This window comes from Oreochromis aureus, linkage group 23, assembly GCF_013358895.1.
Source record: "Oreochromis aureus strain Israel breed Guangdong linkage group 23, ZZ_aureus, whole genome shotgun sequence".
Classification (NCBI taxonomy): domain Eukaryota; kingdom Metazoa; phylum Chordata; class Actinopteri; order Cichliformes; family Cichlidae; genus Oreochromis; species Oreochromis aureus.
The window spans coordinates 43,668,547-43,691,388 of NC_052963.1; the positions used below are offsets into that span (position 1 = coordinate 43,668,547).

Genomic DNA, 22,842 nt, shown 5'->3' on the forward strand with positions numbered 1-22,842 from the left:
CACTATGTGCCATTCCACTCAGCTAAGAACAGAAAACCAAGACTCCAACGTGAGGAGCAGCTGGCTGTTGAAATCCCAGGAAACAAATACAGCGAGATAAAGTAAATACTGCATCTCATCTAGGTCAAATAAGCGGATATTTATTGTGATTGATTTAAAATGCAATCTCATCAGATAAAAGAAATAGCCAAACTTCAAACGACCTAATGCCATACATGTTCTCATGTCTCCCAAGTCCAAACACCTCTGCCTGGTCCAGACAGTAGTAATACACACATAAAGACTGTTTGACAGAGTCTTGAAAGTGAGCTGATAAAGTAACCCAACTAATTGCATGTCTTTGAATTGTGGGAGGAAGCGGGATGCCCCGAACAGAACCTACGTAAAATCTGTGAGAACATGCAAACTCAGATGCTGGATTTGAACTCAGTGCCTTCTTGCTATGAGGCATTTCCCTCAGTCATCTATTGTGGTATTTCCCGTTTTGATTTTTTCTTTCTTTCATGGCTTCCATTAGTTTTATGCCCTCTTTTATAGTCCTGCCTTCTCTGTGTCAGTATGCCTGTTAAACCTGCCCTTTTTCTAGTGTTTAGTTGTTGGAGTCTATTGTGTTTGCTTTTGCATGTGTGTGTGCTTCCTCGTGTGTAGTTTAGTTTTTAATCTTGTGTACTTTGTGTTTCCTGGTTTTGCTTTTAGGCCATTAAAGCTGCATAACATATATGTAAGTCCAGCGAAAGGAAACAGAAAAACGGATTGACTTAAAAAATGGACCAAAAACAAAGAAGCTATAGAGCTCGATGGTGAGACATGAACTGGTGATCTCAAAAGTACTATTACATAGACAACAAACTGGGGGGCAAAAAGGCGAGAAAAACGGAAAATACACAGAAGGTAACTTCAGATCATGCAGGCAATTCTTAGAAACATACAACACTTTTACAGATTTGATGAGTAATAAAATTGACAGGATTTCTGTAACTGCTGCTGCAAACTGTCAAGTCCTTCTAAAAGCATTCATGAAAGATATGTCTGGGAAGGTTCTCAGTCATCCAGGTCATCGTAGTCTTCGTTAAGTTGCTTGAAGACGTTTCACCTCTCATCTGAGAAGCTTCTTCAGTTCTACTGAATGGTGGAGAGTCCCAGATTTAAGCCCTGTGGGAGTAACCCACCGAGAGGGACAATGGACCCCCTAATGATCCTCTACCTAATCACACGAGCCAAGGTGCGAAAACGGGTGTGGGTCACAATCAGGCAAGGTTTTGGGTGAGCTCATCATGAAACCTAGCCCCACCCTATCGTGTGATTTCCTGAGGTCAAATGCCCCAGAATATGAGTGGGCGTTAAGGCGTCTGGGAGGCGATCTCCAAACTGGATTATAGATGGCAGACAGTTGGTGTCGTACTGTCTCTGACTTTTGGAGTGGTTGATTTGATTGATAAATTTGTCTTCCAGATGTAACTAACAAAAATAACTAAAGGAAATAATGCACTTATTATTAAAGAGGTAAGAGAAATTTCGCTGGTGTGTTGTGAAATTCAGATCAAACATGCGATCAACTATTAAACTTGTCATGTTCTCTAAACCCTGAACTGGTAATAAGATCGCAAGTGCTGGCAGTTTCTAATGACGTGGGGTTATGCAGATTTCATAATTCTTCGGTGTCAGAGTGAGCCCAAAGCGGTAGTCCATATCAGGCTTCACCCCGGCAGGCATGGAGAATGTGAAGTGCTGCATGAAGGAGGTGAAGAAGAGGAAAAGCTCCATCTTGGCCAGGCTCTCTCCAAGACACACCCGCTTACCTGAGACAGGACACTGGCATTAGTCCTAGATTTCCTTTGGATGACTGTGCACAGATCAGTTACTGATTCAATAGAATTACTTATGATCTTTTTTTGTCCTTCACCAACCGTCTCTTAAACAGCAGATCTTCGTTACAGCGGATGTTTGGAGAGGCTGCTAAAAAAACTTGCACAGATATTAATCAAATGTCTGATGGAGTCACTCCTTACCAAGAGAGAAAGGCAGAAAAGCTGCTCGTTTCACAAACTTGCCCTCCTCATTCAGAAAGTGATTTGGATTGAAGGTGTGAGGCGTCTCCCACTCTTTCTTGTCGAACAGCACAGATGTCAAATTGGCAATTACTATAACTCCCTGGAAATTGGAATAATAATAAATACAAAAATACACAAAATGAAATATGACATAAACTTTGTTTGTGTTTTACTTGACTCTAGTTTGAGCAATGACCTTTGGGACTGCGTATCCCCCCAGCTCGACGTCTCTGTTGGTGACATGCGGCACGCTAAGAGGAGCTATGTTTGAAATCCTCTGGATCTCATGGATGACAGCATCAGTGTAAGGCAGGTTTGCACGGTCCTCCATTGATGGCTGTCTGGACTCTCCAATCTCTCTGTCTATCTCAGCCTGTACCTTTTCTGTGCCAAAGACACACAAAAAAACAGTATTTCATCAAAGAAAATTACAGCGTAGTGCTACACTGCTAATTATTAAAGAGATTTGTGCACCACTGCACAATACGTTAAACATCTAAAAACCTGAGTGTAACCTGGAAATAGTAAAGTTTACACTTAAGAAAACAGGGAGCTATCCGGGCCTGGTCAATACTCCTACCCTGAATCTCAGGATATTTTGCCATGTAGAGGAAAGCCCAGCGCAGGGTGGTGGATGTGGTTTCAGATCCAGCCGCGAAAAGATCCAAAACACAAATAACCAGATTTTCCTCATCAAAAGTGCTGTTGTCCTGCCCCTTATTCTGAAAATACATGCAAACACACATTTTAAAACACTGGAAATGATAAAAAAGTGCCTTTATTGGCAGTATTACCTGAAATACATGGCAATTTATGATGGCAAATTAAGCCTAATCTCCTACCATTTGAATCTCACTGAGGTAACAATCAATGTAGTCATGCTTTTCTGAGGGATCCCAGGTTTTCTTGTGCTCATTTAGTTCTACCCATATGAAATCCTTCACTTCATTCCAGATCTGCCCGATACTCTGATGCGGACCTGGTAAACATCTCATCAGTACAGGAAATGCATTGTAGAGCTACACAAGGAAACAAAATGGAACAATACATTCATGTTAGTGCAAATGCCATGCCTCAGTCTAAATAAACTACTGGAAAGTACAGCACCATTCAAAAGTTTGGTTAATACTACAGAACCAGGCTCAGGGTGGTTCAGCCAACAAAGTGGACATTTTATAAGAGTTTTATTAAATCATATTTCCACTTTGTGATCCAAAGATCCCAAAATTTTGTTTAATTTTTTTTTTTACGAATTGAATATTAACTGCAAACTCATACTCAATCATTTTACAGCTTACTGAATAAAATACATGTTTTTTCTTAAAGTTCTGATGGTGGAGACACATGCTGGGAAAAAGATTACTTGTTCTTTCTAACCTTTTGTGGCAAATGTGTGCTAAGCTGTTAACTAAGCAACAATTTGGTTTTTGGCAACGGTGTTGCAGGATTTCTAGTCATGCTTACCAAGCAAAATAAAACAGTGGTAGTCAAAAGAAAAAGAAAGAGAAAGAGACAAGACTAAAGGATGAATATAGCATCATGACTTTGGATTTGAGCATTGCTGTCTGTGATTTTGGTGAGTACAAAACCTAAAAGATAAAGTTCTGATTGGGGGAATCGTTTGTCTTTGTGTGTGTGGTTTTTTTTTAAAGCATTGTGACTTCAGCTCATTGCTTTTCTTTATTGCTATTGTAAAAATGTGTCCATCAACATAAAACCTTTATAGTTTCATATATACATTTTGGATATTCTCTCCTACTCTGCATGTCACTGCTTAGTGTTAATTTCCTGTTCGTTATCACCTCTTTTCTGTGAACATTATTACTCGCCTAAAAGGTGACTGTGTTTCTTTTACTATGTCAGACACTTCAGTACATATGCTTCTAAATGGTAAATGGCCAGTATTTGTATAGTACTTTACTTAGTCCAGGGGTGGGCAATCTCAGTCCACGAGGGCCGGTGTCCCTGCAGGTTTTAGATGTGTCCTCGAACCAACACAGCTGATTTAAATGGCTAAATTAGCTCCTCAACATGTCCTGAAGTTCTCCAGAGGCCTGGTAACGAACTAATCATGTGATTCAGGTGTGTTGACCCAAGGTGAGATCTAAAACCTGCAGGGACACCGGCCCTCGTGGACTGAGATTGCCCACCCCTGACTTAGTCCCTATAGACCCCAAAGCGCTTTACACTACATTCAGTCATCCACCCATTCACACACTGACTGTAAGCTACATTGTAGCCACAGCTGCCCTGGGGTGCACTGACAGAGGCGAGGCTGCCGGACACTGGTGCCACCGGGCCCTCTGACCACCACCAGTAGGCAACGGGTGAAGTGTCTTGCCCAAGGACACGACGACCGAGACTGTCGGAGTTGGGGCTCGAACCGGCAACCTTCCAATTACAAGACAAACTGCCAACTCTTAAGCCACGATCGCCCCTAGAAGCTGATCGAAGGTCCTCTAGCAGTGAGGAGACTTAATATTGATAAACTTTACATACCTGTGATGAAAAAGATTCACTGACATTTAAAAAGAATATTCCAGTAAGGAATAAATGGCAGAGTTGTGGCACGTGAATTTAGGATGTGATCAGCATTTTTAAATGCTGTACCTGTCCCCAAATGGAGCCTTCAATCTGGAATCCTTTATCAAACAGTTGCATCATTTTAATGAACTTCTCTTCATCGTACTCAAAGCGATGGCCGAACACCAGGGAGCAGATGATGTTGGAGACAGCATTGTTAAGGATGAGGTGTGGATTGAATGGCTTACCTCCACAATAGAGGAGAAACTTTTATGTAAATTTATGTGAATCTGTTCATTCTAAAAGTGTTGCCATGAAATAAGCTCGTACCTTTATAGCTTCTGATGTTTTTTGCACAATATGTAAATTCATCCAGGATGACAGATTCAAGTGACTTCTTGCCAAATCCAAACTGTCTAAGGGTTGAAAGTGCAAAGCGTCTCTGCTGCTTCCAGAGGTTTCCACTACTGGTAATGACACCTGACCAGAAGAAGAGCAGGGACAGCAAACTTCTCAATGATAAAAAAAGAAGGTTGTGTTTTAGGACTATTTAACCACTTCTCTATTCTTATCCCTAACTCCTTTCTTAAAGTTAAATTTGAAGCAATCACAGCTGAGAGTCTTTGGGCAAAACAGATTAATACAACTGGTTCTGGGTAAGGCCAAAAACCTTAAAAGTTTAAACTTTCAAACTTTGTGTCTGTGTTGATCTTTAGTACCCTTACCTAGTCTGTGTGCTCTATCAATCTGTAAAGGAAGGTCCGGGCGGTCCGCCAGGCTGTCTCCCTGCGTCACTAGAGCTTCTTTCAGAATATCAAACCCGTTTAAAACCACCATCCATTCCTGTCCCATCCGGAGACTGTACACATTTCCATATGTCTCTGCTAACTGGGACAGGATTTATGAAAGAAGATACACACAAGACTTGACATGAGAATATGAGTTAATATGTAAGATTTTAAGATTAACAGGTACCTGTGTCATACTCTCATGGGCCCTGTTCTGATCTATAGTGAATAGGTTGCCCATAATTGGTAGACCCCGGGGTCCTGGAGGATAGCCTGCTGGCCGACGATTCTTAATATAGTCTGCAGTGATGATGAAAACTGCAGTGAAGAGCAGCAGACTCTTGAGATCCCAGGAAACATAGGTTCCAATTACAGAAATGATTGAATCCATTCTGTAAATACAGTCACTGTACGAGGGTACGATTTCTCCTGTAAGACAGATGACTCAGTCTGAGAGTAGGCAACAACAGCTATCGGTCCACTGAGGGCGAAGCTCAGTATTACTATCACTTGGTAATGCAAATAAAGTGTACTCTGAACTCTGGCCTCATTTCATGGAGAAAAGAAGATGTGAAAAACATTTTTAATCTAGGATGCTAAAATCAAGTATTGTTGCTCAACAGAAGAGAATCTTTTTGGCTTGAGGGTGTGATTAGACATAAGAAATAGCCAAACTTTAATACTTCAGTTCTTATTTTTACCACTTTAAAACCGCTATCTTTGGTGCAACAATAACATACACAGAAAAAAAACTGCTCATTGGAATCTTGAAAATGAGTTTGTAGTTTTGCCATTTGACAGAGTGGAAGATGTGAGATTTTTAAAGCCTTACATGAACATAAAAAGACATGTTTGCACAACCAACCATGGTCAAACCTGCGTTTCTTCAAGGCTGACTTTTAAATGTACCAAAACTAAAATTCTGTTTTCACTTCTGAGAACTTTGATAAGACTGGCCAATGACTGTATCCTGGTTTGTATTTGCCATTAAGCTTTCATTTCAGAAGAGTTCTGGGAAAGCCAGTGGTGTTCTTTTCACCTTATTTAACAAACTAACTCTGTTTCATGTTGTTGAAACAGGAAAGCAGCTGAGATGGCTCATTTGAAGCAAAAAACTCTAAAGGGAACAAAGGAAGAACAACGTAGCCTACTAAAAAAGGGCTTTAAGAACGTGGCCAAATTCATAATGTAGTACCACTTTCCAGCACACGATGGTAGTATAGAGTGTAATAATTTTTAAATCGCCATGCATTAAAATTTTGGCTCATGTTGCAAATTAATGAATTGCATTATCTGTTATATGGGTTTAAAAGCAAATAAGTGTCTTTGTAATGTGCACCTTGCGCTCACAACTTAAAACTGATAAACACCGTCCCAACTCGGATATCCGACCCTCGGGGGAAGTAGATGATTGACTTCAAAATAAAACATAGGCCGTTTAAATAAAATACCTGGAACTTTCAATGTAAAACGTCTGTGAGTCGAGGCGAAACTTTGGCATGTTTGCGTATCGAGCAAGTTTTGTCCTGCCTCTGAAGTAAAAAAAAAAAAAAAAAAAACGATTCCAAGTTCTGTTGCCACCAAATAATCCGCTTGGATTCGAGGTGGCCTCTAAATAATATGTTAAGGCAATGAACGAAGAGCAGTTTGATTTTGAAAGTTAAGCAACCGGAAATGAAGTGTTTGCCTTCGCTAGCTTATTAGCTCGTATGACCTGCTGTGTCCTCCAATATCTGAGATTTGACAGCTAGCTGATTCAAGGATAAGACCACCGAAATCATGGTTTTCGAGGAGAAAATGATCACGAACGGAGAGCCAGAGGTTCTTAGTATTTGTTACAGATATGATTTCGTAAGCTAGTGACGTTTGACGTTTAGCTTATAGGCTAATACAACGAGGCTAACTACGATGCATCCTGACTTAGCTGACATTAGCATTAGCCAACCTCTCTAAACATCTCTGTTCAGAACAAAATTAAAGGTTAATTAACGCAGCAGAATCAAATCGCAGTCAATGATAATAATGACGGACTAACTGGTGAAGATGAATGAATACAAGAGCAATTGATAGCAATTTCTCGAGGGTGGTGGTTTATTGATGTTATTCATTTGGTCGTGTGTATTTCAGGAGGAGGAAGAAGAGGAGGAAGAGGAAGAGATGGTGGTAAGTTAATTAAATAACCTTAACAGAATCAAAGTATGCCAAAATTATCCCATTATAACTGATGGTTTTATTTTGGTCTTGACTGAACAAAACCAATTTAAAAAACAGGAAAATGAATAGGACAGTAATTGCCAGGTGTAAAGAGGCTTCTTAAAGTGATAATTTACTTTCTCATTTGATATTTGAAAAAAATGTGTGGCAGTTTTCCCCCATATAAAAAGAAAACAAAAAAACCCACCCACTTCATGGATTTTTTTTTTTACCAAATGGACTTTCCTTTTTTTCTCAGCTATATTGCATTGCACTCATTTGGACACTGACGCTGACATATGTGTCTCTTATTGAAAGCCAGTTGCTTTGAGTGCTAAACTTTCTCTTTCAGGATCCTATTGAATCACTGCGGCAGAAGTGTGCGGAGACAGAACACTGCGTTCACACCTGGGAACGTCTGGAGCAATGTGAGACCAGAGTTGGCTCCCGGTCTTCAACGGAGGAGGACTGTACCGAGGAGCTGTTTGACTTCCTACATGCTCGAGACCACTGTGTAAGTGTGCCGTTAGCCAGCTGTACCAGGTAGAAAGACTAAAAAAACCTGACAAAAGAGCAGGTGTTCTCAGTCCCTCATTTCTTTATATTTTGTTTTCAAAGAGTCAGTGTCAAGTCGAGTGGTTTTACTGTCATTTCAACCATGTGCTGTGGTACAGTACACAGTGAAGTGAGACAACATTCCTCCAAGACCATGGCGCTATGTATAACATATAACAGACAATCAACAGAGGACTACATAAAGTGCAAGTGTACAGATGCAAAAAAACAAAACAAAATCAGTGCAATAAAAAAGTGCAACAATGACAGTGGGTTGTGCAAAAAGACTGAGCATTGTGCAAACAGTAACTTGAGGAAGGTATGTGTGTATGGGATTGTGCAGATAAGTGCTTGATGTAGTGACGTGTATGAAAGTGTGTGTGTCAGTCCAGTCACTGAGTGTTCAGGAGTCTGATAAATCAAAGTGGGGGTGTCAGAATCTTTCAAGTGGTTTTGAGCAGTAGTTCTCAAAGCCCTTTCAATAAGTATTGGGAGTTATTAAAAATTACTTAAAGAAGTTATAGAAAACCTTGCCTAACAGAGTTCAGGCTGTGTTGAATAATAAACGTGGGCATACCAAAGTTTGACTTTGAAGCTTGTTAGAATTGTAAAAACTGTTCTTTTATCATAATAAATGCTAATAGCTACTTAGGCTGTCTTATATTTAATAGAAAATAAATAACAACCCTCAAAGATGTTGTTACTTTAAGAATGCTCTTGGAGCAATTTTTAAATCTTTAGACAGTGTTTCCACCTCCACTGTCTGTCTCAAGAACTGCTGTTCTCCAGGGTCAAGTTGATCTATAACCAATCGTAGTTGATTGAGCAATCTGAGTTGTGATAATAAACTAAACTAATAAATAGACCTGGCCTTCCGTTTTATGACTGAGCTCTGTGTTTTGCTCTGTATGAGTGCAAACCTGAAAGTGAGTGGTATTATGATGTGTAAAGTAGGACTGTTTTTACTCTTAAAGACAGTTTTGATCTCCTGAAGGCTTAGATAAATATGACTGAAGGAAGATTTTTATCAGAAATCATAGAGATAATCATTACATTTCTACTCAACATTTGCAAGCAAAGCTGCAGTCCCTCATACATGAAGTTAACGTTTGCTTACCATGGCAATAGGGCACACTTTTATCTGGCAGTTGCCAACATAAGAGCAGCATATACAAGAAACTATCCATTTGTATGGCCTACATGTAAGAGCAGTAACTTAAGTGATATGAAATGTCTTTGTTTGTTTGCACTGATGAATTATTTATTGTATCCTCTCTACAGGTGGCACATAAATTGTTCCATTCTGTCAAATGAAGCTCTCAGTATTTGACCACCGGCTAATGGCATTCTTCACATATTGTATCGTAAGAAGAACTTGGAGTAAAATACATCCATTTGTGGATCTACTGTATGTTGTAACTTGAAGTGTATACATTATCTGCTCATGTAAAAAAAAAGTATTTAACATGTCGGAGTCAACATTTCATTAAAGATGATGGCTTAAACATCTTACCATCCCCCCCATGGTGATTTTTTTATAATATGATCAAATCTCTGCTTTTCTACAGTCACTGGTAAATACTCGCGTCTATGTTCTTTCAGCAAGCCAGCTCCACCAACAAGTCAACTACTGATATCCCAACTATGATGGCCACAGCAGTTCTGTTGCACACAAACAGTGGTGCCACCACAGCTCCATGCCATTAATACCACTTTTGAGAGCACAAGTACTTGCTGCAGTATTCTCCACCAGTTAGACAAAACCAAGGAGAAGTCAACACCAGAAGCAAAGAAATCATTTTTTTCCCAGAAGGTCTCGTTTTTTTCAAACTATTGCAGTACCTTTATCTGCGTTGCCTGTGAATGTCTGAGCTTCTGTATTGTTATATCAAAATCCTGGTAAAAAATGTAATGATTGTACACTCGTGTCTTCAGCTACTATATTACTTTATAAAACTTTAGAGGAGCATTGCTGCTTGAAATGGCAGCAAAACATATCTTGGACCAGCGGATGCCGAACCACTTTTGGTATCCAGCAGATAAGAAATGTAGTCATGTGGACATCTGCATGAACCCCCATGCTCACCAGCTGATGACAAAATTTATGTCACTCAGATCCAGTCACACCCTAGCAATGTCATATCCACTAAGGCAGTTATGGTGTAAGACTAATGCAAGACCTGAACCCAAAAGTATATAGTTTGAATAATTTAGTCATAGGTAACTCAAGTTCACACAAGGACTTGCAGACAGGGGTGGCTTGGGTCAAGACACAGGAATCCACTTCTGCCAGAAAAGAGTTGGTCTGTGTGGTTTGAAGAGAGGAAGCCTTAATGTGCTGATTGGATTAGATTCTTACTTGATTTTTTCCAGAAGGAAGGCAGCAAAGGGAGTGACTGTTTACAGTTCCTTAAGTAGGCAGAGACAACAGGGGCTTGACAGGCAGGTGATTATGACTGGTAAATATTTAGCAATTCCTTTCCAAAGAACGTGGACCTTAAATACCTGTCTTTGATGGTATGATGAGAATCAAGTGTGAAGGCTAAAGGGCAGGAAACCAAAAGACTACACCAGCAGGCGCAGACCAAGGCAAGACACATGCAATCTTTGTTGCAAGCGATCGCCACAGTGATTTTACTTCAGAAACATGAAGAAGAAACGAGGCCGCAGTCTCACTGCTCATCAGTTTGTTACCTGTTGATGTTCAGAGCCTGGCTGCTGGGCTGAGGTCGGCATTAACTCAGCTTTAACATCACTCAGGGCTTTTGCCTTGCTTATTGTTAGCATGTTGTCTGATATACAGATATACACACGCACAAACATACATGATCTTCAAAATCAATCTTTTTTTGTAGTCAAACACCTATCAGCACTATTTGGGGACTGTGCTCTTTTGCCCTGTTGAGTAAATCTTTAGTGAAGCTGGTGTTATGGAATCACTATGAGACAAGCTTTTCATGCAGCAACAACATTTCAGTGCAAACAGACTTGTAAATGTGTACCCGTGTACTTTAATGTGGTTTCAGTCAGCTGCTGTAGCACATCTGCCCTAGGCTTTGTAGATCTCATGCTTGGATGTTTCCTATTACTCCTCTGTGCATATTGCTGGAAGTTAGCCTTCTTATGTTTCCTTAAAAAGTAGAGTCATTTCTGAATTTTCTTAAGAAATGTGTAAAGACCGTGATAGTCATGTGATACCAGGGAACCTATAGTAAGCTGTTCGTCTGCTGCATTTCAGTTTCAATAATATAAAGAAAATATAAAGAATGTCCAATAACCGATGACCCACCAATGGTGTCAGAGAAGTGCCCAGTTTTTTTCTCAGCCAGCTGCATGTTTACCTCATGTCATTCCCCACATTCCCTGTCACATTCAACTGCTTGTATTTGATTTTACCTTCAGAAATCACTAGGGTGTATCAAAAAGAATCTGACTTAATGGATATTATTGTTAAATATTTTGAATAAAATGCCGTTTTCTCTGGAATGTTAATAAAACATTCATTTACAAACACAACAAAAGTCTAACTTAAGTTTAACACAGTTTTCTGTTTGAAAAAATCTAATTGTTACGTGCTTAAATTTACACAAAATGTCAGAAATCTGCACTGTCATGAACAAAAATTGAAACCTAATTTTTCATGATTTATTGGGTTAACCCTCTGAGGTCCAAAATATAATTGGCCGTTTCTGACTACTTTTGATTTTACATTTGTATTTCACCTTCAAATTGTTTTATTTATTTATTTATTTTTTTGTACAACCATTTAAAAATACTACTATAACTAAAATGAGAGAAGAATCAAGTGTCACAGTAAGATGCCCCACAAATTACTTGTGCCAGTAAAAAAAATTGCTTGTCTGCCACAAGACAGAGGAGAACACCACAGGCATAAACCTGCAGGCCTGACAGCAGGAGGAGTATCACTCTTTGTAGGCTCCAGCCTGGGGCCTACAAAGCAACACCCCTCCCCCACATTGGACAATCGGACCATCTCTCCCTGTTCCTTACACCTCGGTACTCACCACTCATCCAACGTGTGAAACCTGCTGTGAGGACAATTAAAGTGTGGCCAGAGGGGACAGACGCAGTGCTCCAGGACAGATTCAAAAACACAGACTGGAATACGTTCACCCACACAGACTTGGACCAGTACGTCTCATCTGTACTGGATTACATCTCCAAAACTACATACAGTATCACCACCCAGAAACGGATCACCATGTACCCCAACCAGAAGCCTTGGATGAACCGGGATGTCCGTCTCCTCCTGAAGGCCCGCAACACCGCCTTCAGGTCAGGAGATGCACAGGCCTACAATACAGCCAGGGCTAAGCTAAAGAGGGGTATCAAAAAAGCCAAACACCATTACAAAAAAAAGGTAGAAGAACACTTCGCATGTGATAAGGACTCCAGACCATTACAGACTACAGGACAACCAAACCCTCTCCCGCATCCTCTGATGTCTCCTTCCTCAACGAGCTCAACAACTTTTATGCTCGTTTTTAGCAAGGGCATCCAACAACTGCAACCAAAGCAGACGTGATTCCGGACCACCAAACACTGACTCTCTCCCCCACTGATGTAGGAGCGGTGCTGAGCAGAATTAATGTCCACAAGGCTGCAGGTCCTGATGGCATTCCCGGGCGTGTTCTCAAAGCGTGTTCTAGGGAGCTTGCAGGAGTGCTGACCCACATCCACTCATCTACATTAAAGGGGCGACAGTGGAGCGTGTGAGCAGCTTCAAGTTCCTGGGTGTCCACATCTCCGAGGATCTCATCTGGACGACAAACTGCTCCAAGCTGGTCAAGAAGGCTCACCAGCGCCTCTTCTTCCTGAGGACTCTGAGGAAGAACCACCTGTCCTCAGACATCCTGGTGAAGTTCTATCGCTGCACCATCGAGAGCATCCTGACCAACTGTATAACAGTCTGGTACGGGAACTGCTCTGCCTCGGACCGGAAGGCGTTGCAGAGGGTCGTGAAAACTGCCCAGTGCATCGCCGGAGCACCACTTCCTGCCATAAATGACATCTACAGGAAGCGGTGTCTGAAAAGGGCTGGGAAAATATCAAAGACCCCAGTCACCCAGCACATGGACTCTTCACCCTCCTGCCCTCCGGGAGGCGCTACAGGAGCCTCCAGACTAAGACCACCAGGTACCGGAACGGCTTCTTCCCCACAGCTGTCAGACTCCTGAACTCTGCCTCCTGACATCTGACCCACGTTAAACTCATGGACTGAACATACACACACCCACAACCACCTACACACACACAATGGACAAAAACAAACAAATGGACAACTGTACCCTCATACACACAATAATAACATGGACTGAACCACCACTCACAACCACTAGCACTTTATATAGCCTCTATATAAAGAGGCTATATGGATAATTTTCTAATTTCTGTAGAAATTATCCACATATTTCACTTATCTTAACTGCACTACTGTAAATGCTGTATAGACAATAATTCTGCACAATACGAAAATTATAATTCTACAACTGTTTACAACTGTTTATAACTTGCATAGTTCGTATTTCTGTATAGTTTTCATATTTATGTCCTGTTCATAGCCTGTACATACTTATAGTTATAGAATATTCATAACCTACCTTCATACCATGTACATTGTAACATACCCATAATAGACCCATATTTTGTACCCTCATACCTATAACAGACCCATTTCTGTAATATATCTATATATCTATATTATTGCTAATATATATTTTGTAATATATCTATATAATTGCTTAAGCGCTTTCTGGATGGATGCAAACTGCATTTCGTTGCCTGTACTTGTGACATGTGCAATGACAATAAATTCTACTCCTCCGATTTTCCACCTGGAGACAGTGTTTACCAATCTGCCTTTGTGACATTCATTAGTACCCATACTGACACACAAAACAGAACAAGGAATACACTACACACTAACTACACAAGACAACACAACACACTAACTATACACTCCATGCTAAATGTCACAAATCTCTCACATCTCAAAACTCGCTATCGATCTCTCTCTCTCTCTCTCCCTCTCTCTCTTGCTGCTGTCACTCCCAAAACTTTCCCCTAAACAACCAAATCACATGTGTTGACATTTTTTTTATTGGTCAACATAGTACATTTTTCCACCAATAGGAAAGAGGTGGCTTTTTACCTTTCTTTATTTTTTTATTGTATTTTTTATCATAACTCTGGATTTAGTGGCCTATCATTAAAATTTAAAAACTGATGTATGCTTTGAAATCCGAACTTTCAACACAATCTGAAATAGAGACTCAACGTGACTGCAGCTTGTTGTTATGTCAGCTTAAATCAGTCATGTGATTTGGAGGTGCGGCGTGTCCTGTGACCCCAGACGGTTAACGACCCTCACCTTCATTCCATTTCCAGGGTGTAACAAATAACCACCTGTGTCAAATCTGAAATGTCCATGGTGTTGATTCAAATGTGCTCTGTCACAATCATAGGCATCCATCGCTACCGAAAACATGAAATAAAGCCGCTCTGCGCTATGGGCTGAACCATTGTCAAATGGGGGGGCGAGGTAACACCATGTAATATATTCAGTTTTAGAATTTATATTCAGTGTTATAATTTATATTCCATTTTAATTGCTGCTAGGCTCAAAGTGTTAATGCTATTTTATTTTAATGAATGACACTGTCATATGCAAAAAGAGGGTGGCACTAAGGGTGGCAAGGGATCATTTTAGGGTGACACTTGCCACCCCATACCACCCCTCTAGATCCGCCAAAGACTCCAGGGTATGTACAGGCTGTACTTCCCCTTGGCCTGTTCCTGTTTACCTTCCCTGGATTCCTGAGTTTGGCAGTGTGGTGCCAGCGGGGTGAGAGTGTTTTGGCAGAAGCGGAGTGTGGCGTGTGTGATCGTGACTGCATGTATGGACCTTTCCCCCTCCTTCCCGTTGATCCCTGGAAATCTCGACCCGCACTTTGTATATATTTCACCTGGTGATTGTAAATAAACTTTTCTGCAGACTTCAAAGGAAACATGTTAACTTGAGTATTTGTATCCTGTATCCTACAAGCTTAATCTAGACACTTTGTTTTTTGGCTATTTGCTAAAGGTTAAATGAAAGTTAAGGGCTTCACAGGCAATGTTTAAAAAATAAGGTCACTAACATATCAAAACAGACATAAACTACGTGAGTGTTTGTGTGTGTACTTTAGTTAATCAGTGGCAGTGAGCCGTCTGTTTCAATATCTCCGTTTGCAGCAAGATATTAATCTTCTGAAAGATTCTCTTGTCTTTAATTTTTTAAATATCATTAACATACTGTGATATTTACCTGACAGTATATGTTTCAACAAAGTATTTTGGATGAAATTGTGTTATAAAAACAATAAATTACTCTTTTTGGACTTTAAAGTACACTAATTGCCTGCTGACAGCTCCCTTCTGATAGGTAACATGTTTCATAACAGCACTCACTGAACTACTTTGAAAATAAATTGATATTTTTAATAATAATTAAAAAAACATATTTTCGTTGATAATGATGTTCACTTTCTTCCTCACGAGGAATTACTGCATGTGGAAGTAAGTCGCAGTGATTTACATTGTATGCATATATGAATTAGTACATAGTACATTTGCTTTTGTTTAGTATCCCATTCATCATATAAATTCTTTGAGAGAATTTCTTTTTATTTGATCATAAATAAGTGATCAAATTATTCAGTTGATTTAGGACAAGCACTATCTTTCTTGCAAATCTCATTGTTTTACAAAATTAGGAGCAAAGGTGTAATCTGCAAGACCTCTGCTTCCTCTGCTCCATCCCTTTTTTCTTTGTCCTAACAAGTGAAATAGTGACATTAATGAATATGTGAGTTCACAATCAGTTAATCTGGTTAAAACTCAAACGCCACAAAAGTATATTTTATTGTTGAAAATCAGTAAACCAAACTGAGTGGTCAAAGCGAAAAACTGAGATTATTTAGGAGTTTTCTGTTCAAAGTGCAGCATTTGGGATTTTACTGTGTGGCAAGAATTGGGTAGACCAAAGTACAATTGGTAAATTTTTAACTTTTTTCTTTGCCACACAAAAGCTAGTGACTGAAAATAAGTTATTTCATATTATTTTTCCTTTAATTGGGTTTCTCAGTTGGTTTATAACATAGAATGTATATGTTTATAACAGAGTTTAGTTTCTTTTTTTTTCTTTTCTTTCTTTTCTTTTTTGTCTGTCCCATTTGGTTCTTTAGCTGTCAGAATTGTTGTCTGAAGACCAACAAGGATACCAAATGGATTTATTCTGCCAAATGGATCATCATGGCATTGCCGTATTGGTCCATTTGATCAAACTTTGTTGTTATTATTTATTTTATTTTCAGTTGTTACAGATGGGACAGACATGACTGGGGGATAGGAAAGGGAGAAAGAAAGAGAGGAAGGAAAAGAAAAACAGAAGGGAAAAGGGACAGTGAGAAAGGACACTTACAAAGACAAAGAGAAAAAAAAAAATCTCCTGGATCACCTGTTGAGAGAAAAAGAAGAGAAGACAAGCAAAAAAAACCAAACAAAAACAAACCAACATACTAAACACAACACCATCACGTTAATCTAGCTAAGTGTGAACAGCAGTAAATACTAAATATTGAAAGTTGTTGTGCAGCACGCAGGACAGACAGCGCACAATGTGCTTTGAAGTAGCAGCTAAGAAAGGTGTAGTTTATGTCTACGAACAGTGAACACCCATGTGCACACCTGTGTGGATCAACGCACTTGTATACAAAAGGTTTCCCCATGTAACGATCTGCTAGAGGGTGTGGAGGCCCATAGCCCCGTCCCCCAGGGAATGAAGCAGGCATGGAGGAGATCCAGGCTCCAGACATCCAGAGGCCCCAGAGTGCGAGAGCCCAAGGAGTACCACCAGAGGGGCATCCGTGCCACCTTCCTGGGAAGGGCTGAGGAGATCCCCAGACGAGGGGGTCACCCAGTAGCCACAGAAAAACAGAGTTTAGTTTCAACTGTACCTATGCTGGGTACAGTTGAAAAATCACGATACAGTTTTACAGCTGTAAAAGTGCCTAACCAGTTCATTGCAAATGTTAACTTTTAAAAAATATCAACAAAAATATTTAACTCCAAGAAATAATTTAACTTATTGATGAACAATAAATAGTAGATAATTTGTAAAATATTGCACAGCAATTGCAAAGGGCTAAAAATATTTTAATGACATTTTTCATAGAGAGTGTTGAGAGCAATTGCAGACAGCAGTAACAACATTGGTGGTTAAAAAATGTAACACCTGCAGCTGTAGAGATTGCTACATAACCAAATACAAATCAGCAAATTGAAGAAACACTAAATTGTGTTTTTCTTTGCCTTACACATTCACCAGACATGACTCCAAACCAATAATGTTCGACCACTTCAAATCAATAATGGTCTAACATTATTGGTTGCAATTTATTATGCAATTTAATTGGATTCTACAATGGGTACAACTGCTCTCAACTCTACCCTATTCACCACCTTGCACATTTCTCTTGTCTGACAACCTTGAAAGGCAATACTTCACAATATATGTCAGTCTTAAGAGCAGAGAATGAAGATTGCAATGAGCTAAGCTGCAGCACAGTCAGTTATTCAACGTGCAACGGGTCTGGTGAGGTGACAGTTTTACCTTTGAAAAATCAACGTTGCCAATATCTTTGTATTGGAGATGCTATTGCATTTCTCATGATCAGAGAGCGTGTTAATGCCAATGTTCAGAAGAGAAACAAGAGCTCTGACTTGTTGTACACGTAAGTTATGTTAGGTGTTTCGACTGTCCCTCTGTTCCAATTATACTCCACACACACAAAGCCTGAGTTCTCACACTACAGTAAATGTTTAGACGTCCACCCCAGCTGTAAAACTCAGAAACCAGTCTTACTTGTTATCATCTATCGTCCACCTGGGCCTTACACAGAGTTTCTCTCTGATTTCTCAGACTTTTTATCTGATTTAGTGCTCAGCTCAGATAAAATAATTATTGTGGGTGATTTTAACATCCATGTAGATGCTAAAAATGACAGCCTCAACATGGCATTTAATCTGTTATTAGACTCAATTGGCTTCTCTCAAAGTGTAAAAGAACCCACCCACCACTTTAATCACACTCTACATCTTGTTTTAACATATGGCATAGAAACTGAACATTTAACAGTGTTTCCTGAAAACCCTCTGCTGTCTGATCATTTCCTGATAACATTTACATTTACAATAATTGATTACACAGCAGTGGAGAGTAGACTTTATCACAGTAGATGTCTTTCTGAAAGTGCTGTAACTAAGTTTAAGAATATAATCCACCCACTGTTATCATCTTCAATGCCCTGTACCAACATAGAGCAGAGCAGCTATCTGAACGCTACTCCAACAGAGGTCGATTATCTTCTTAATAATTTTACCTCCTCACTACGTACGACTCTGGATACTGTAGCTCCTGTGAAAACTAAGGCCTCAAATCCGAAGTACCTGACTCCGTGGTATAATTCTCAAACACGTAGCCTAAAGCACAACCACATTGTGTGACCGAGATGGCGACCAGCATGAAAAGGAGGTGCCAGGTTGTTGTGGTTGTGTATGGTTCTTCCACATGCTACCGAGGCCCCTTTTTTAAAAATATTTAAACAGTTAAATTGCCAATAAATGACAACAACCAACAGAAGAGTTAAGAGCAGAGAAGATTTGGCAGGTTTATCATGGACGCAGCCCACACACTCAACTCTGCTGCCTAACACATATTTTCCTTCCTAATGTAGCACCACTTAAGAGGAAATAAACAGGATTTCTAGCTGTATAAGATTTAATGCCGATTATTTCATGGGTGTTTTTAGTTTTTTGTTTGCGGTCAGTTGGGTCAAGGGGTACTACCATTTTTGTTCATAATTTAAATTTAAAATTTAAAATTAGAAAGCAATGTCTGATTTTAATTTGTTATTTATGAGTTAAATTTTGTTGTGTTTTTAATTGACTCAAAAAATGAAAATGCTTCACCCTTAGATATACAGAAGCTCCAAATCTTTGAGGACTGGTTATTTGGAAAACAATGGCTACATGCAACCATCTCCAAGCATTGCCCGAGGTGTCAGAGAGGTGAAAGCACTGTTAGAGGAAGCAGGGCAAACAGTAAGATGTTCCCACACACGTATTATCATTGTCGAGTCAGCTATGTAATGTAAGTTGTATATGTTCAGTGTTGTCATTTGTGTCTTTAGCTGGTCCCTCACTATCCACTGAAGATTGATCAAATTACCCCTGAACTAATGATAAAGGGTTTAGTGGCAGATGGAGGTACCACCCCGCTACAAAAACTGTGAGTTGATCCTTTTAACAAATTACTTCATATGTTCTTCTCAACTTCATCATCTAGTACATAGAGATTTGTTTTCAGTGCTTAAGACTAAACATCACCATTCTGTCAATGTCTTTATTAGCACATGTTGATGTTGTGCATTTTAAAGCTTTCTCATTACAGTTTATTACAGTTTGTCTGCTTTTAGCCACCAAACATCCATTGATAAACCATATTATCTTTCCACCTATCACTTTTTTTCAAGAAACTATAATCCTTAGTAAATTAGTAGAACAACATACAAGTGAACAAATGTGGTGCACACAAGGAAGAGATTATATTGAAGTCACAGGGTGAGTTGATACAGCAATGTCAAAGAATGAGATTCAAATGGAGATCAAAAGTATGGTTGAGAAAGGTCATAAGTTTATAAATGCATCTGAGTTACCATTTCAGTGATTGTAGGAAACGTGAAAGATTTTCTACCACTAGTCTGAATGCACAAATTAGTTTGCAGTAAGCAATTTTTATGTTTTGTGTTGTATGTCTTAATGTTGTTTTGAAAGTGATAATTAATTCATGCTGATAATTGCGTAGAATGGGAAGGAACAGACTAAATACAGTCGTTATCAGGGTGTTTTGTTCAGCTCCGGCCTTGCAGCTGGCGCCAAAGGGGTATCCGCATAAGTGATGTTATTTTTTACTTTAGTGCGAACAGCTCATATGAATTTCAAAGCAGTTCTACAGTCCAACACTGGTCTCTCAATCTCCCGTTGGAGAGCCGCGAGCTTCGCCATACTTGCGTTCTGTGATGTTGTCACTTCTTGTGCTCAAGGAGCCAATGTCTGAGAACTCATGGCAGTGTGCCTCCCCGAGATGTCATCCAATTTTGTGCCCAGAGATGTTATTCCGGGCTAGCCCTTCCAAGATGTATCCAGTCTGCAGTCAGAGATCTTATTCTGAGTATTCACAGCAGCCGTAACCTTTCCAAGATCTTATCCGTGCTGACTCAATGAGCCCATTTTGAGAAACTCACGCCTCTTCCATCGTTCCAATCCCAGCGGGCAGCCTTGTGGGGGTTTGAACAGCCGGTTCCGCTTTCTTAATTCTTCGATAAGTCAGGGCCAAGCCAGCTCCGATCAGCCAGAACCCTGTTACCATGGTTCCGAATAGGTAGATATCTTCACCACTCAGGCTCACCCAAGCCCAAACTTCTCTTTGAGAAAGGGGTGTCAATTGCATTTAGGGACCAGTCGATCCAATCCATAATTCCTTAGGAATTCCATAGGAAGACGTTGCAACCAAGAATCAAGAAATAAACCACATCAGACTATTGTGACTCCAATATTTGTCAGTGTTTTGTGTCTTTTTCTGGTGCTTCTGTCAGTTATTGTCGCATCTTAGTCTTTTTGCAAGTCCTCTGGACTAGAGTTGGATGTCTCGAGACCGGTCTTGGTCTCGAGACCGGTCTCGAGACCACTTTTACGTGGTCTTGGTCTCGTCTTGGTCTCGACGGACTTTTGTCTTGGTCTCGGTCTTGGTCTCGATGGACTTTTGTCTTGGTCTTGTCTTGGTCTCGACGGACTTTTGTCTTGTCTCGGTCTTGGTCTCGCTGTTTCGATCTTCCGTTCTCAAATCGACATAGTGTTCCGGAGATTTGGAGTCAACCATTAGCGGAGCGGGGGTGGCTTACTGGGCTTAAGCCCGGGTCATTTTTTTCAGAAGCATGGGGCACCGTCGTAAATTCCCCTAATTTTGGTATGATCCGAGCTCAGGTACTAGGCGACTGAGCACAGCACGCATGTGAGCGAGGGGAGAAGCTGCTGCCTGCGAGTTTGCTGCAGACAGAGGAGAGCTTAAGTTTGACCAGGTACCAAAGCAAATCATTCGTACTGAACTAATAATGTAAATATGACGGTGTATCACAAAAGATTGATATCAAACTGATCAGTTGGTTGCGCTATTACTTGCTCTTGAGTGAATCAACAAATGGATAAATAAAAAGCCGAACAACAATGCTGATTTTTAGAGAGTCTTAGCCTACATTTCATATTTTCAGTTGTTACCCTCCACGGCTAAACAAACTCTCTAAATCGGTTTCAATTGTGTACTGATGAACACAACAATGGACATAAGAAGCTTCTTTCAAAGAAAAAACTCAGGTAGATGTTATTTTATATATTATGTTTTGTATGTTGTTCAGTATATCTATGCAAAACAAGAGAAATTTCAATACACAGCAGTATATTCACAGATGAAACCAGATATTTACATACACTTTAGGTAGAAAACATAAAAACTATTTTTACTGTTAAACATTAATTTAGAGTAAACTTTTGTTTTAGATAAATAAATGTTGAAATATCTTTGAATTAGTTTAATGACAGAATAAAGAGAGACAGAGCTGTCTATTTTTATCCCTTTCATCAAATTTAGGAGAACATATACACTAAGTTTATTGTTAATTAATAAGAAAAACTCCAGACATTCCATTCTGAGCTTAAGAAGCTTCTGATAGGTTAGTAGAGTCCATGTGAGTAAATTGGTGGCACAGCTGTGGATGCATATAAGGCAAAACACAGAGCCTGTTTCTGTGACATGTGAAAATCAAGAGATGTCAACCAAAACACCAGGAACAGAATTGTGGAGCTCCATAAGTGTGGCTCAATTTTGAATACAATTTGGTGCCATTTGCAATTAAGAAATACATATAGTTTTTCTCTTTACTCTTAAAGTTAACAAATATGTTTTTTATATTTATCAATCTAAAAAAATAAACATTTAGTCTGATTTGATGTTACAATTAAAAAAGTGTTTGTGTTTTTATCTGAAGAGTATGTAAATATCTGGTTTCAACTGTATATTTGATGATGTTGGTGTTTGGCTTGATTGTCAGCACAAAGAGGAGAGAGAGGAACAGAGAGGGAGAGAGAGGAAGAGAGAGGAGATGGAGAATGAGGACAGAACAGAGATCGAACAAGAGCAGGTGAGACACACATGTTAGTCAAATGGTTGTTTGCCAAAACTCATCAGAACATGTATCTAGTACCTGTTTCTTTTAGATACCATTTGTTACTTTTCAAATTCTATATTTATTAAGTTATGCAGGCTTGTTTGCACAACAAGGCTAAATAATTATATAAACTTTTCAGAATCTAAATAGCGTACTTTGGTAGAATTAAAAAAAAATAAGTGTAGTGCAGGTCTATGATGATTTTCAGTGCTACTATCATCTAGTTCTGATTCTGGTTCCGTCTTGGTTAAGTCCTAAGTAGTCCTGATTTTGAACTGTTGTAGTCCTGTTTTAATTCGGATCAGTTCTGGGTCTGGTTGAATTGGGATTTAGTCCCTGTGTCTTGATACAGCCCCGACTTTGTTCTGCCTTGCTGCTTAATTAAAAACT

General features: G+C 39.6%; 2 protein-coding genes across 2 annotated transcripts; one reads left to right on the forward strand and one right to left on the reverse strand.

Moving 5' to 3' along the window:
- Positions 1 to 1,318: 1,318 nt before the first annotated feature.
- Positions 1,319 to 5,910, reverse strand: LOC116317751 (cytochrome P450 2J6-like). Its single transcript, XM_031736614.2, has 9 exons — positions 5,550 to 5,910; positions 5,300 to 5,462; positions 4,905 to 5,054; positions 4,662 to 4,822; positions 2,894 to 3,070; positions 2,632 to 2,773; positions 2,248 to 2,435; positions 2,010 to 2,151; positions 1,319 to 1,799 (listed from the first exon to the last, which is right to left on the reverse strand). Exons 1-9 carry the CDS (start codon positions 5,751 to 5,753, stop codon positions 1,621 to 1,623), a joined length of 1,506 nt encoding a protein of 501 aa, XP_031592474.2. The 5' UTR covers positions 5,754 to 5,910; the 3' UTR covers positions 1,319 to 1,620.
- A 1,111-nt stretch (positions 5,911 to 7,021) lies between these two features.
- On the forward strand, positions 7,022 to 9,627 carry LOC116317759 (cytochrome b-c1 complex subunit 6, mitochondrial). Its single transcript, XM_031736625.2, has 4 exons — positions 7,022 to 7,183; positions 7,490 to 7,525; positions 7,908 to 8,069; positions 9,392 to 9,627. Exons 1-4 carry the CDS (start codon positions 7,142 to 7,144, stop codon positions 9,422 to 9,424), a joined length of 273 nt encoding a protein of 90 aa, XP_031592485.1. The 5' UTR covers positions 7,022 to 7,141; the 3' UTR covers positions 9,425 to 9,627.
- The last annotated feature ends 13,215 nt before the right edge of the window (positions 9,628 to 22,842 follow it).